Source organism: Hipposideros armiger, unplaced genomic scaffold, assembly GCF_001890085.2.
Source record: "Hipposideros armiger isolate ML-2016 unplaced genomic scaffold, ASM189008v1 scaffold_562, whole genome shotgun sequence".
In the NCBI taxonomy this organism is placed as follows: Eukaryota; Metazoa; Chordata; class Mammalia; order Chiroptera; family Hipposideridae; genus Hipposideros; species Hipposideros armiger.
This window is the reverse complement of record NW_017731912.1, coordinates 327,870-342,313: the sequence shown is the minus strand read 5'-3', so window position 1 is coordinate 342,313 and position 14,444 is coordinate 327,870. Positions and strand designations below refer to the sequence as shown.

Below are 14,444 nucleotides of genomic sequence, written 5' to 3'. Positions count from 1 at the left end.
ACTCCCCACACTGTACTCCACATCCTGTGACTATATATATTAAATTATAGTTGACATACAATGTTATTCAATGGCAGCTTCAATGTACAGTGCCGTGGTCAGGCCTCTACACCGTCCATGAAGTGGTCTCCCTAAGAAGACATGTGTCCATCGGATACCCTAAAAATATTTACAAATTATTGATTATATTACCCAAACTGTCTTTCATATCCCTGTGGCAATATTGTAGTTACCGATTTATGTTGTCTCGTCCCTTCCCCTCTCTCTCATCCCCATCCCCCTCCCATCTAGCAGCCATCAGTTTTCCCTCTATGTCTCTGAGACTATTTGTTTACTTTGCTCATTTAGTCAGTTCTTTATACTCCACATATAAGTGAGATTATATGGTATTTGTCTTTCTCTGACTGACTTATTTCACTTATCATAATGTTCTCGAGGTCCACCCATATCATTGCAAATGGTAAGATTTCATTCTTCTTTATAGCTGAGTAATACTCCATTGTATAAATGTACCACAGTTTCTTAATCCAGTCGTCTGACGATAGGCATTTTGGTTGTTTCCAACCTTGGCTATTGTAAATAGCACTGCAATAAACATACGGGTGCACATATTTTTTTGAATTAGTGTGTTGGGTTTCTCTGGATAGATACCCAGGAGTGGACTTGCTGGGTCATAAGGTAGTTCCATTTCCAGTTTTTTGAGATACCTCCATACTGATTTCCATAGTGGCTGCACCAATCTGCAGTCCTACCAACAGTGCACCAGGGTTCCTTTTTCTCCACAACCTCGCCAGCACTTGTTTGTTGATTTATTGATGAGAGCCGTTCTGACCGGGGTGAGGTGGTATCTCATTGTGGTTTTTATTTGCATTTCTCTAACGATTAGTGAGGTTGAACATTTTTTCATATGCCTGTTGGCCATCTATATGCCCTCTTTAGAGAAATGTCTCTTCATATCCTCTGCCCATTTTTAAATTGGGTTGTTTGTTTTTTTGGTGTTGAGTTGCATGAGTGTTTTATAAATTTTGGATATTAACCCTTATCAGATATATCATTGACAAATATCTTCTCCCATTCAGTAGGCTTCCTTTTTGTTTTATTGATGGTTTCCTTTGCTGTGAAAAAACTTTTAAGTCTGATGTAATCCCATATGTTTATTTTTTCTTTTACTTCCCTTACCCGAGGAGATATATCAGTAAAAATATTGTTCAGGGTAATTTCTGCAAATTTACTCCCTATGTTTTCTTCTAGGAGTTTTATGGTTTCAGGTCTTACATTTAAGTCTTTAATCCATTTTGAATTTGTTGTTGTATATGGCTTAAGGAGGTGGTCCAGTTTCATTTTTTTTGCATGTGTCAGTCCAATTTTCCCAGCACCATTTATTAAATAGACTATCTTTACCCCAGTGTAAATTCTTGCTTCTGTTGTCATAGATTAACTGACCGTATATGAATGGATTTATTTCTGGGCTCTGTATTCTGTTCCATTGATCTATATGCCTGTTTTTGTGCCAGTATCATATTGTTTTGATTACTGTAGCCTTGTAGTATGATTTGATGTCAGGTAGTGTGATACCCCCGACTTCGTTCTTATTTCTCAAGATTGCCGTGGCTATTCGGGGTCTTTTATGGTTCCATATAAATGTTAGAATTATATTTTCTACTTCTGTGAAAAATGCCCTTGGTAGTTTGATAGGAATTGCATTGAATCTGTATATTGCTTTAGGGCAGCGGTTCTCAACCTGTGGGTTGTGACCCCTTTGGGGGTCAAACAACCCTTTCACAGGGGTCGCCTAAGACCATCGGAAAACAAAAAGATATTTATATTACGATTCATAACAGTAGCAAAATTACAGTTATAGAGTAGCAACGAAAATAATTTTATGGTTGGGGGTCACCACAACATGAGGAACTGTATTAAGGGGTCGCAGCATTAGGAAAGTTGAGAACCGCTGTTTTAAGCAGTATGGACATTTTAACTATATTAATTCTTCCTGTCCATGAGCATGGAGGTGTTCCCATTTATTTGTATCTTCTTTAATTTCTCTCTTCAGTGTATTATAATTTTCTGAGTACAGGTCTTTTAACTTTTTTGGTTAAATTTATTCCTAAGTATTTTATAGTTCTTGAAGCAACTGTAAATGGAACTGTTTTCTTAATTTGTCCTTCTGATAGTTTATTATTGGTGTATATAAATGCATCTGATTTCTGAATATTAATTTTTTATCCTGCTACCTTACTGAATTCTTTTATCAGTTCCAACAGTTTTTTGGTGGACTCTTTGGGGTTCTCTGTATAGTATCATGTCATCTGCATATAATGACAGTTTTACTTTCTCCTTACCAATTTGGATGCTTTTTATTTCTTTTTCTTGTCTGATTGCTGTAGCCAGAACTTCCAGAACTATGTTGAATAAAAGTGGAGAAAGTGGACAGCCTTGTCTTGTTCCTGATCTTAAGGGAAATGGTTTTAGCTTTTCCCCATTGAGTATGATGTTAGCTGTGGGTTTATCATGTATGGCCTTTATTATATTGAGATAAGATCCCTCTATTCCCACTTTGCTAAGAGTTTTAATCATAAATGGCTGCTGGATTTTGTCAAATGCTTTTTCTGAATCTATTGATATGACCATATGATTTTTATTTTTCACTTTGTTGATGTGGTGTATCACATTAATTGATTTGCGGATATTGAATCAACCTTGCATACTAGGGATGAACCCCACTTGATCATAGTGTATGATCTTCATATTGAGTTGTCAGAAAAGTCATGACGCATTTTTGCGATGAAAAACAGAAAAAATATGTCATGACTTTTCCGACAACCCAATATATTGCTGAATTCTGTTTGCTAATATTTTGTTGAGGAGTTTTGCATCTATGTTTATCAGGGATATCGGCCTTTAGTTTTCTTTATTTGTAAAGTCTTTGTCTGATTTTGGGGTCAGGGTAATAGTGGCTTCATAGAAAGAGTTTGGGAGTCTTCCCTCCTTCTGGATTTTTTGGAATAGTTTGAGTTGAGTACAATAGGTCATAATATTTTTTAAAAAAGATTTTATTGGGTAATTGGGGAAGGGGAACAGCGTTGGGGAATCGGGGAAGGGGAACAGACAAGTTGTTGTCCTTTGGTTCTTCAGTCTAGTTGTGGAGGACGTCGCTTCACTGGCCCATGTTGGTATTATCATTGAACTCTTCCTGGGTGAGGCAGTCGCTCGCCGACCATTGGATGGCTGCTCACGGGACAGCAGGAGACTCACCTCAGATCAAAAGACACATACAGGCTGAAAGTAAAGGGATAGAGTAAAATATTTCATGCAAATGGAACTGAGAAAACAGCTGGAGTAGCAATACTTATATCATATAAAATGGACTTTAAATTGAAGAATATAATAAAGGACAAAGAAAGGCACTTCATAATAATAAAAGGATCGATTCAACAAGAGGACATAACCCTAGTAAACATCTATGCACCTAACATAGGAGCCCCTAAATATATAAAACAGATATTGACAGACAAAGATGGAGATCAACAGTAACATTATCATAGTAGGGGACTTCAACACCCTGTTGTCTCCAATGGGCAGATCCTCCAGACAGAAAATCAAGGTGGAAACAGCGGCCTTAAATGACACATTATACCAGCTGGATTTAATTGATATTTTCAGAGCATTTCACCCCAAAGCTACACATTCTTCTCAAGCGCACATGGAACATTTTCCAAGATAGACCGTATGTTAGGACACAAAACCAGTCTCAATAAATTTAAGGAGATTGAAATCACATCAAGCATATTCTCTGACCACAATGCTATGAAACTAGAAATAAATTATAAGAAGAAACCCGGAAAGCACACAAATACATGGAGGTTGAATAACATGCTACTAAATAGCGAGTGGGTCAAAAAATTGCAGAAAAATGGAAAGAAGGAGGAAAAGTAGAGCAGGGAAAAGAAAGAAGAGAAGAAGGGAGCGAGGGGAGGAAAAAAATATATGTCTACACACACATATATATATATATATATGGACATATATATATATACATATATAAAAACTAAAAATGATAATGAAATAGAAAAACAAAAACAGCCAAAACAGAAAAAACTCAAAAAACCACCCCAAAAACAAAAAACATCAAAAAAAGCCAGTGCCAGTCTTGGCTAAAGTCCTCCAAGCTATCCCCAAGTTGTCCTCTGCTGTACAAAAGCTCCTCTGCATCTTGTGGGGGCAGAGCCGGCCACCTGGCGCCCAGAGTGACCATGGTGATGCAGTTCTATAGGGTTGTCGGAAAAGTCATGACGTATTTTTTCTATGTTTTTTGTTGCAAAAATGCTTCATGACTTTTCCAACAACCCAATAGATGAGTGGGGCTATGGGGTGTGGTTGGTAGTTTTTACAAAGTCAGTTCCGTTTCTGCTCTCCCCTGCCCAGAAGCACGCTGAGAGCTCCACAGCCAGAAGGCTCAATGTGCATCTCTTTCCGCTGGGGGCTGTGAAGGGTGTGAGATTTCCAAGCTGCTAAAAGCTCAGCTGGGGTCCTGCGAGTGACTCAGCAGCTGAAGTTGCCCTGCCAAGAGCCAAGCCTGGCAAGAAAGGTGGGGGCAGGGTTGGCAATCCCACACTCTTTTCAGCCGCTTCCCTAGCTGAGTTTTTCCATTTCGTGGGAGTAGGAGCACCTCTGTAATTTGACACTATTCCTCCATTCAGGGATCAGCTTAAGACTCTGGAATAGCAGGGCTAGGGTTTCTAAGGGAGGGTGGGAGTAGGGTCTTATTTATGGAGTTGTTTTTGCTTTCTGTCCGCGAGAGCCCCACCGCAGTTTTGAGCTGAGGCTTCTGCCACAGATGCTGGGCACCCCTGTGCGCTTGCTGAACTCTGCAGGGCTGTGAGGCGCAGGGAGTGAGCCCATTGCCTTTCCGCTGTAAATACTCTGATCTGTTTCCTGGGGCCCGTCTCCGCAACTGCAGGTGCGGGCTGCATCTCCATACATATCCCTTCCCTCTTCCCCCACTCGTCTGGTTTGCCCACCTTCAAGTAATTGTCTTGCCAGTCTCTTAGCTCTTCTGTGTGATGGGCAGAGATTCCTCTGATGAGTTATAGCTGTTGAATTTGCGGTAATTTCTCGGGGGAGAACTCAGCCCTCCTCACAGACACCATTTCTGTGACATCTCCCTACATAATCTTTACAACATTACTGATTATATTCCCCATACTGTATTTCATATCCCCGTGGCTATATTGTGACTATTAATTTGTACTTTCTAATCCCTTCACCTTTCTCACCCATCCCCACCCCCTCCCATCTAGCAACCATCACTTTTTTTCTCAGTATCACTGAGTCTATTTCTGTTTTTTTTTAAGGTTTTTATTGGGAAATTGGGGGAGGAAACAGCATTGGGGAATCAGGGAAGGGGAACAGACAAGTTGCTGTCCTTTTGTTCTTCAGTCTAGTTGTGGGGGACGTTGCTTCACTGGCCCATGTTGGTATTATCATTGAGCTTTTCCCGGGTGAGGCAGATGGGTCGCCGGCCACTCACGGCAGCTCTTGGCAGCTCACGCTGGCTTCTCGCTGCTCATGCTGGCTGCCGGCCACTCACGGTAGCTTACGGCAGCCCACTGCAGCAGTGGCTGCAGCCTACACCTTCACCCGGGACTCATGGCAGCCCAGCTCAGGGTCGAGCTGTTGTTCACCATCTTAGCTGTAGAGGGCGCAGCATCACTGGCCCTAATATGGGATCCGAACCGGGGCCCTGCTGTGCAGAGCTGGCATCCCAAGCCAACTCTTAACCAGCATTCCACTCAGCTGGCCCCTCTATTTCTGTTTTGTTTGCTTGTTTATTTTGTTCCTTAGATTCCACATATAAATGAGATAATATGGTATTTGTGGTATTTGTCTTTCTCAGCCTGACTTATTTTGCTTAGCATCATATTCTCTAGGTCTGTCCATGTTGTTGCAAATGGTAGGATGACTCAGTTTATTTCATAGGATATAGTCTGAATTCACTTCTCTCAGAAATAAAACTGATACATTCCAAATATTTTTTTCTAACAATTATTCCTAAAGGTAATATACATTTTTTATTGCTTTGAGAAAGGTGAAATATGTTTCATAGCACATTAATATAGCAATTAATATTTCTTTAATAAATTAATAAATGAATTTTTTATACTGAGTTTTGGATTATGTAATTTATAGTCTATTTTAAATGGACTTTCAATTTTCTTGCAATTTATTAGATTTAGTAAGAATTATTTTTATCTAGGAAACTATCTAGGAAAGTTAAACATTTGATTTTATTCTTTAATGATATTAAGTGTTTAAAACTTATCTAATTATTATTTAAAGCTGTAAAGCTAACTTAACTCATTCCCCAGGTATGCTGTGGAGCAATGGAAAGTAACTTAAAAAAATTTTTTACAAAAGTTTATATCCTTATTTTTGTGTCTTTGTCATTGTTTTTTAGCAGAGAAAAAATGGCAACCTCACTGTTGGTTGAGTAGTAATTATAATTCTGGTTATCTCTTATTTCAGATGCTACTGTTTACTTGCCAGGTCTTCAAATTGCTTTTCCATGCATTCTGTCCAGGCTTGGAGTATGCTTAACTCCATCTAACCTGAGACTGAAACGTTTGTCTGTTTGTCTGTTTTTGCCATTAAACATGGCATGTACTTGACTGTTTGGTTCCAGTTTTGTTTTCTGTTTTTTTCCCTCTCCACTTTACTAGACTGATACAGAAAACATGGCTACTGCAATTAGGGAGGTGGGAGTTTGGAGACAGACCAGAACACTCCTACTGAAGAATTATCTAATTAAATGCAGGACCAAAAAAAGTAGTGTTCAGGTAAGTTAAATGCCTTTCTTATGCTTCATTGCAGTTTATTCTGCATTCCATCTTTTAAGAGATTTTTATTTTGCTGGATAAATTTTGATTATAATTTTATATTTTTAGGTTTCTTTAATTTGCTTGTGAAGTAAAAACTTGTGTTAGCTACAGAAAAATACTTAAATTACCTGTTTTCTAAATGTTAAAAATTTTGATGATTCCTAAATTTAGTTAATTTCTAATATCAGTGCTTAATTTTGAACTTTTAGGCATGCATTTCCCAAGTTTCATGAAATGAAAAATAAATTCCATAGACAACTTTGTGGAACATATTCCACAGTTTATTTCCCCATGACCTCCCAGCTTTTGGATTATGGACTGGATTGCCTAGAATTACCAAAATTATGTCATGTATTTGTTCCCATAAGCATACATTACTTTAAAAGGTAAAAGAAAGGAAGGACTCTGGCTAAACAGTTAATAATTTTAAAGGATGAAAATATAGTGAACATCTTCTGAAACCAACAGAATAATTAAACAGCAAGACGAAATAGTAGATAGTTCATCCTTATTACAGTGGACTATTGAATTTAACCGTGTATTTTGTTAGTACTAGAAATTGAATAAAGAAATTTTTATGGTGATCCCTATTAGGGATGTTTGGTAAGTTACTTTAAATAAAGTTATATATTAGTAAATTTATTATATTTTACATTAATAATCTAAGATGTTTAAATACCACTTTTTATATATTAATTTATCATATGACTTGAATTTTAAAATATTTCAGTAAAACTGAAAGTAAAGGAAAATTGTCTGATATGCTTGTTAAGTGAGATGCTCAACACATTATTAGTGTTATATTATTTACATAGAAATCTTGATGAATTTTGCTGCTATTGTTATACTTTATAATCATTTTGTTTCCTTTATTACAGGAAATTGTTTTTCCACTATTTCTTTTATTTTGTTTAATACTAATTAGCATGTTGCATCCAAATAAGAAATATGAAGAAGTGCCTAATATGGAACTTAATCCTATGGACAAATCTATCCTCTCTAACCTAATTCTTGGATATACGCCAGTGACTAATATTACAAGAAGCATCATGCAAAAGGTTTCTTCTACTGATCACCTTCCAGATGGTATTGTGAGCTTATATATGTATTCTATCTGTGACAGAAAGCCTTTTCAGGATTTTTCTGCTTGCTTTATAGAGTAAATAACATTCTTAACATTTAGAGATATGTCCCTTCTACAAAGTACACTTTTATAAAAATATTAAAATCATTTAATTCTGCTGCCTTATATTTCTTGTAAAACCATAGTTTATATTCTTGGTAATAGGAAAGCATGTTTTATATGTTTTAATATTTTATACTTAATTTTTAAGCCATTTATAAAATAAATATGTTTGTACAGGATAAAAGAGTTGAAGGACTATTTCATTTTGATTCTGACTCATATAATAAGAAGCTAGAACTATGTGATAAAGATTATAAAGCAGTAATCTTTTCAGATTGCCATGCCTGTTTATGGAGACATATGGTGTAGCCTGAAGAAAACCTTGGCTTTGGAGGCTATGGCTATGACTGAGTAAGTGCTGCGTCCCACGCAGCACAGGCAGTGAGGAGTCACAGGGGACAGCAAAGGTTTAAAGAAACACAAAGAGACAAAGATAGAGTTAAGACATGAGGCCAGGGGACTGCAGTTCTCGCTCTGGAACTGAGTGCTGAATCGGGCCAACATGTGGCTTTTATTGAGAAACTTCAAAAGAGTAAAGAAACTTTCTAAAGTCTGGGTGATAAGTGCCTTAAGGCCAGTTTCCATCAACCAGCCCCACTGTACTCCAACACATGCTGTGCCTTGTACTCCTACACATACAACCCCCAGGATGGTGCAGCTGCTGCTGCGGCCATGAGCTAAGGGAGATAACTGACATCATTCCTCTGGGTCCCAGTTTTCCAGGACACTCTCTTGAGGAAGCTTTACTGATATCATTCCACCAGGTCTCAGTTTTTCCAGACACTCCCTCGTGACCTTGTTAGGTCAGGGGCTGGTGTGGGGGGGCAGTCGAGGATGAGGTTGTAAGGCAACACCTAAATCCATTTGTCTCAGATTGTACTTCTCACAAAGAAATGGACTATGAAACAGTGTAAGCAATGAAGTACTAATGAGTCTCAAGTGACTCAGAGACCCTGAGGCAAGAACTGGAGAAAGTGACAGCATTGTTCATACTATGATGATTGATTTAATGACATGCTGAATTGTGAAAATAACAGATTAACATTCTTATATTGGATAGTTGTAATTGACTTCTAGTATGTATCATCACATTACTAGGTAATGCATCATTGAAAAGGAGATATTTCTACAATGATGAACCAAATAACTTCCCCCTCTGCTTTCTTTCTGGCTTAGTGCTATTTAGTATTTTTCTCAAACACATACCTTATTGGTATATAACATGTTTGTTGGTTTATCACATTAAGCACAAGTAGCATGGATAGGCATAGAACTTAGCATGCCAGCTCAAAAACTTGATCAGAAATGTTTAGAACAAAATTCATTGGTAATTCTGAATAGGAGAAAAGCGTATACATCAAAGAAATCCAAGTCAGTGTTTGTTAACTTAGATGCCAAAATAGTAGAAATATATATAGATTTTTTTTCCCCCCCAGTTCTGTCTTTTTAACAACAGAACTGTCTGAAAGTGGGATATACATACATATATGGTATCATGGCTGGGAGGATGTTGAATTAACCCGTTTTTATTCATATCAATCCTGGAGTCCCATGTCCACTTTAAAGATCTGGAAAATCATGATAATTAACATTTAAATAAGACTTTATAAAATACAAAGCATTTTCATATTTGTAACTACATTTACTCCTAACCAGTGTATCAGGTAGGTATTGTAGATGAGAATACTAATTTGGAGAATTAATTGTTTAACTGTACTCACACAACTAATAAGTAGTAACTTTAAGTACTGATCCTATGTTCTTCCCATTTCATCACATACTCTGAAGCTTCTGTAGTGAAAACTAGTTGTTTGTAAATAAAACTTCAAGAAAATATTTTAAAATTAAGATTATCTGATGTAAAGGGACCTGAATGATGATTACAGTATTTTCTCCATAGACCTAAGAAAGAAACAAGCAATATCGGGCTTAAGTGGCAATTTTTATTCAAAGAAGGGTTGCATTTTAGTTACTAAAATACATATTTGTGTCTGAGAAGCGTTATGGAATTATCTTCATAAGAAAAAATATTTGAAAATAAAATATCCATTCATTTATCAAGGAGTTATTTGTATAGTTTTACTTTGAGATAGATAAATGAACTGCATATATTTCATATAAAGTGTATATTCCACTTTATCATCTTAGTCACATGCATTACACTGACATGATTTATGTAATCAAATGACAGTTAAAAAATAATGTCTGTAAAATTGCACTATTCATTATTAGTATTTTTAGAAAGGCTCTATTCATTTTCTAAGAAGCTAGAGCATAAAACAAAAGTGCTTATAAAATACTACATTCATCAAATATGGTAAATTTGGTTTATTGTATTATAGTGAACTATTTTAATTTATGAGTTAAGTATGTTGTTATCATATTTTTCAGTCATAATAACTGAAGAATATACAGATGAAAAAGAATTGCTAGCAGCCAGTCTTTCCATGTACAGCAACTTTGTAGGTGTGATTTTCAAAGACTTCATGTCCTACGAACTCCGTTTTTTTCCTGATTTGATTCCAGTATCTTCTATTTATATGGATTCAAGAGGTAAATAGCCCTAAAAAAAAAATCATTGAAAATCAGTTAAATCCATGTCTTTGCTGCTCTTAGTTCATATGTAAAATTTAGTGGGGTCCAACATTGGCATTTTCAACTATACATATTTGTTCAGATAAGAAAACTGTCCAGTGTAGCATAAAAATATATATGCATACCCAAATATCTACCTATTTACATATATAATAATTTATATAACATGTATTTTTATTTTAATGTATTTATATCATATCAACTACAGTAACAAAGCAAAAATGTATCTTGAATTGTATGACTTTCTAAATCTGTATTTTTTTCCTCCATGTAATTGTTTTTACATATGGTGTATTACATTATCTTTAAAACCTCAAGGTTTTCCACCAGCGAACTTTATTACTTTTAGGTTTGAAACATGGAAAACAGCCTTCAGTGCTTAAACCTATGATGAGTTATTATCAACCGCAAACATTTGTTGAGCAGTGTTAAAGTCACTGTGCTAAGTACTGAATTTGTGACTTGATTTCAAAAAGCCCTTACAGAAAATTTTTTTCCCTCTTCTCTTAACCTGGACTTGTCCTTGCAACTGGAAGTGCTTTGAAGTTTACAAGTCATTGTAGAATAACTTACCTTAAAACAGAGAAGTGACTTATTTTAGATAACTGTGTTTACAATTAATTTCTTTCTTTCAATCGGTATTCATTTACCATTCAGTATCCTAACACATAATAACTTTCTTAATTTCAAAAATTTCAAAAAAACATTCAGGAATTTGATAAATATTGTTTGTCTTTGAAGGGCAATTGCATATTTTCTTTGGTCCTGTAGAGATTGATTAATTTGGTAACCCTTCATATGTTATCTTTAGAGGAAGGCACTAGCAAGTCATGCAAAATCTTATGTCTCACATTTTTTCCCCCATAGCTGGCTGTTCAAAATCATGTGAGGCTGTTCAGTACTGGACGTCTGGGTTCACAGTTTTACAAGCATCCATAGATGCTGCCATTATACAGGTAAATGTGATAAAGGAAGAAAAATAAAGCCAAACTGTATTTTAACAATTATGCCCTAAGTCTTTACAACCGGATTTGGTTTGACTGCTGTTAAGTGCAAAGTACGTAATTTATTACAACTCCATTAAGAAAAAAAGATAAGTCATATTTTCTGTTTTAATATTTTTTGAAACCCACATTTATTTGATGGTTTCTAAGCATATAGATTCAGCATCATTCTGTATATCTATGTATTATTATATCTGTGTTGACCATAGGTAATATTTATTAAAGACCTATATTTGCAAACTTTTCCCCTTGAATAAAAATAACTTAGTTTAAAGAAAATGCATATCTTTATTATCTAATTGTAGAATTGTTTTATTTAACAAGCATTTATCACTTATCTGCCAAACATTGTTTCTATATTATAACTAAGATTAACCCATTTAATTTTTAAAAACCTATGAGATAGGTGCTGTTATTATGTCCATTTTATATATTGAAACTGAAGCACAGGGAGAACAAGTGACTTTCCAAAACGCAATTAGTGGCACAGTGGGTTCAAACTTTGGCTTTTTGGCTCCCAAGCCTGTGCTTTATTCCTATGCTGCCACTAAGATTGTGTATAAATGTTACAGTTACATTCTAAAGATATGCTTAGACCCTATCCAGGGTGTCACATTTTAGTAGAAATGAACAGGAGGCCTACCTGTTAGTTGTTGCTGTACTGTATAGCAAAATAACTACAGTAATAATGCCTTATTTGACAGCGTTGTTGTAATAACTGAATGAGATTGATATATGTATTAATAGAATTGTCTTATAAACTCCCACAACATGGTATAAATGTATTTTGGATATGTAACATTACATGAATTCAATAATACAGAATTTTAAAGTAAAGACAGTGAAGTATTAGATATATCACGTTGATGGTGTTTTAGTACTTAGTTATGTTTTGACCAAAGACCTTAGCCATCTACTCCCCAGACCACACTGGATGAATAGGCAGAGCAGATCTCATTTTAGACATTCGTTTGAATGTTAGATAGAGGTAACATATGAGATAGTTTTATTATTCTATCTATATGTACTGTATATATAGATTTTAAAACAGGAGGATATACTATTTTTAAATATACTATTTAAAAGAACATTTTTATTTATTTTTTTTTAGCAGAGCCATCCTGCCACCTGTTGGCAGCTCAGCAGCAGCTAAGCTCGGGCCGGGCATCGAACTGCTGTTGCTCAGAGCTCACATTCTTGAGCGAGCTCTTAACCAGCTGAGCCACTCAGCTGGCCCTTTAAAAGAACATTTTTAAAGAGAATCATTCTTTCATGGTACTAATAATAATTCCTTAATTCCTCAATTTTATAAATGCATATTTTTCTTAAGATACATAAATAATTGTCTGCCTAAGATGACTGCAATTTTATTTCATTTGACAAATTATTTTGTCAGAAAAGTATATATACTTCTCAACTTCAGACTTTTAAACTTTATGGTCTGTTTCCAGAACGAATAAAAGCAACATTCTATTCTCATGATATTGGGGTCAATCACTTTATTTCAGGTGTGTAGCTTCTTGAGGATTGTATTCGTATTAGGTTATTGACTAAACTTTTGGGTATATTTGTCACACTTTGCTGGGGCTACTGTCAGAACTAAATTAATTGAGTATATTTACATTTTCTAATTATAGTTGAAGACCAATGTTTCTGTATGGAAGGAGCTGGAGTCAACTAAAGCTGTTATTATGGGAGAAACTGCTGTTATAGACATAGATACCTTTCCCCGAGGAGTGATTTTAATATACTTAGTTATAGCATTTTCACCCTTTGGATACTTTTTGGCAATTCATATCGTGGCAGAAAAAGAGAAAAAGTTAAAAGAGTTTTTAAAGATAATGGGACTTCATGACACTGCCTTTTGGTATGTTATTAAAAGTTTATTATTCACTATGATTAATATATTAAATGTACAGATATTCAGAACTGTAATTTTGTTATTCACCTGACTTGGTAAGAGAGGTACTGATACTGTTTTCTTACAATGATTATCTTTCTCTTGGAATTTGAGACTAGTCAACAAGTTTCAGCAATCAATTGGCTTGTTTTAACATGGGGAGGTGGGATTCAGAAAGCTAGTTGACATCACACGTTTAAATTTTATTTCGCATTTTGTTTGAATCAAAGCGTGCTCCATGTATTTCAATGTATTTTTCAGTGTATAGAATATATGAGATCTTGGAATGTTAGAAAATAATTGCCTGTTATAGTCCTTCCCCAATATCATAGCATATACATGTTATTAAAAATTCAGTTAAAATGATTGAAGTTTGTGTATGTAGTATGTGGGCTTTTTTTCCCCCCTGGAAAAAAAGTTATTTGTGTGAATTCAGATCAAAATATATGAACAATTTATAGAGAAATAAATGCAAAAAAATGTTTTTTCACAAGTGAGCTTCAATGTATCAGCATTTTTGTACAATAATTTTATAGAAGCATACATTTTTATAAGTAATTCTAAGTGAATTTTCCCACTATGTTATAAGAAAATGTATTTTGACTACATTTTGGGAGAAAAGTTAATAAGCATGTGAGTTGGTATTATAGTCCATTTTACAAAGTTTTATTTAATTTAGCCCAGTGCAGTAATTACAACATTTTACCTAATGGGGTCATTGTGTATAACATAATTTCTTTGCTCCTTTTTTTTTTTTCTTCTGTCATTTTAGTGTGATTGGTTTTTTTTTTTTTTTAAAGATTTTTATTGGGGAATTGGGGGGATGGGAACAGTGCTGGGGAATTGGGGGAAGGGGAACAGACAAGTTGCTGTCCTTTTGT

At 35.3% G+C, this 14,444-nt stretch overlaps 1 protein-coding gene across 1 annotated transcript in view; it reads left to right on the top strand.

Moving 5' to 3' along the window:
• ABCA5 (ATP binding cassette subfamily A member 5) overlaps nucleotides 1–14,444 on the top strand; it is a 92,436-nt gene that overhangs the window by 8,775 nt on the left and 69,217 nt on the right. The window contains 5 exon segments of the mRNA XM_019623806.1: nucleotides 6,720–6,836; nucleotides 7,757–7,964; nucleotides 10,456–10,617; nucleotides 11,527–11,615; nucleotides 13,301–13,530. Of these exon segments, the coding sequence (XP_019479351.1) occupies nucleotides 6,720–6,836; nucleotides 7,757–7,964; nucleotides 10,456–10,617; nucleotides 11,527–11,615; nucleotides 13,301–13,530 (806 nt within the window).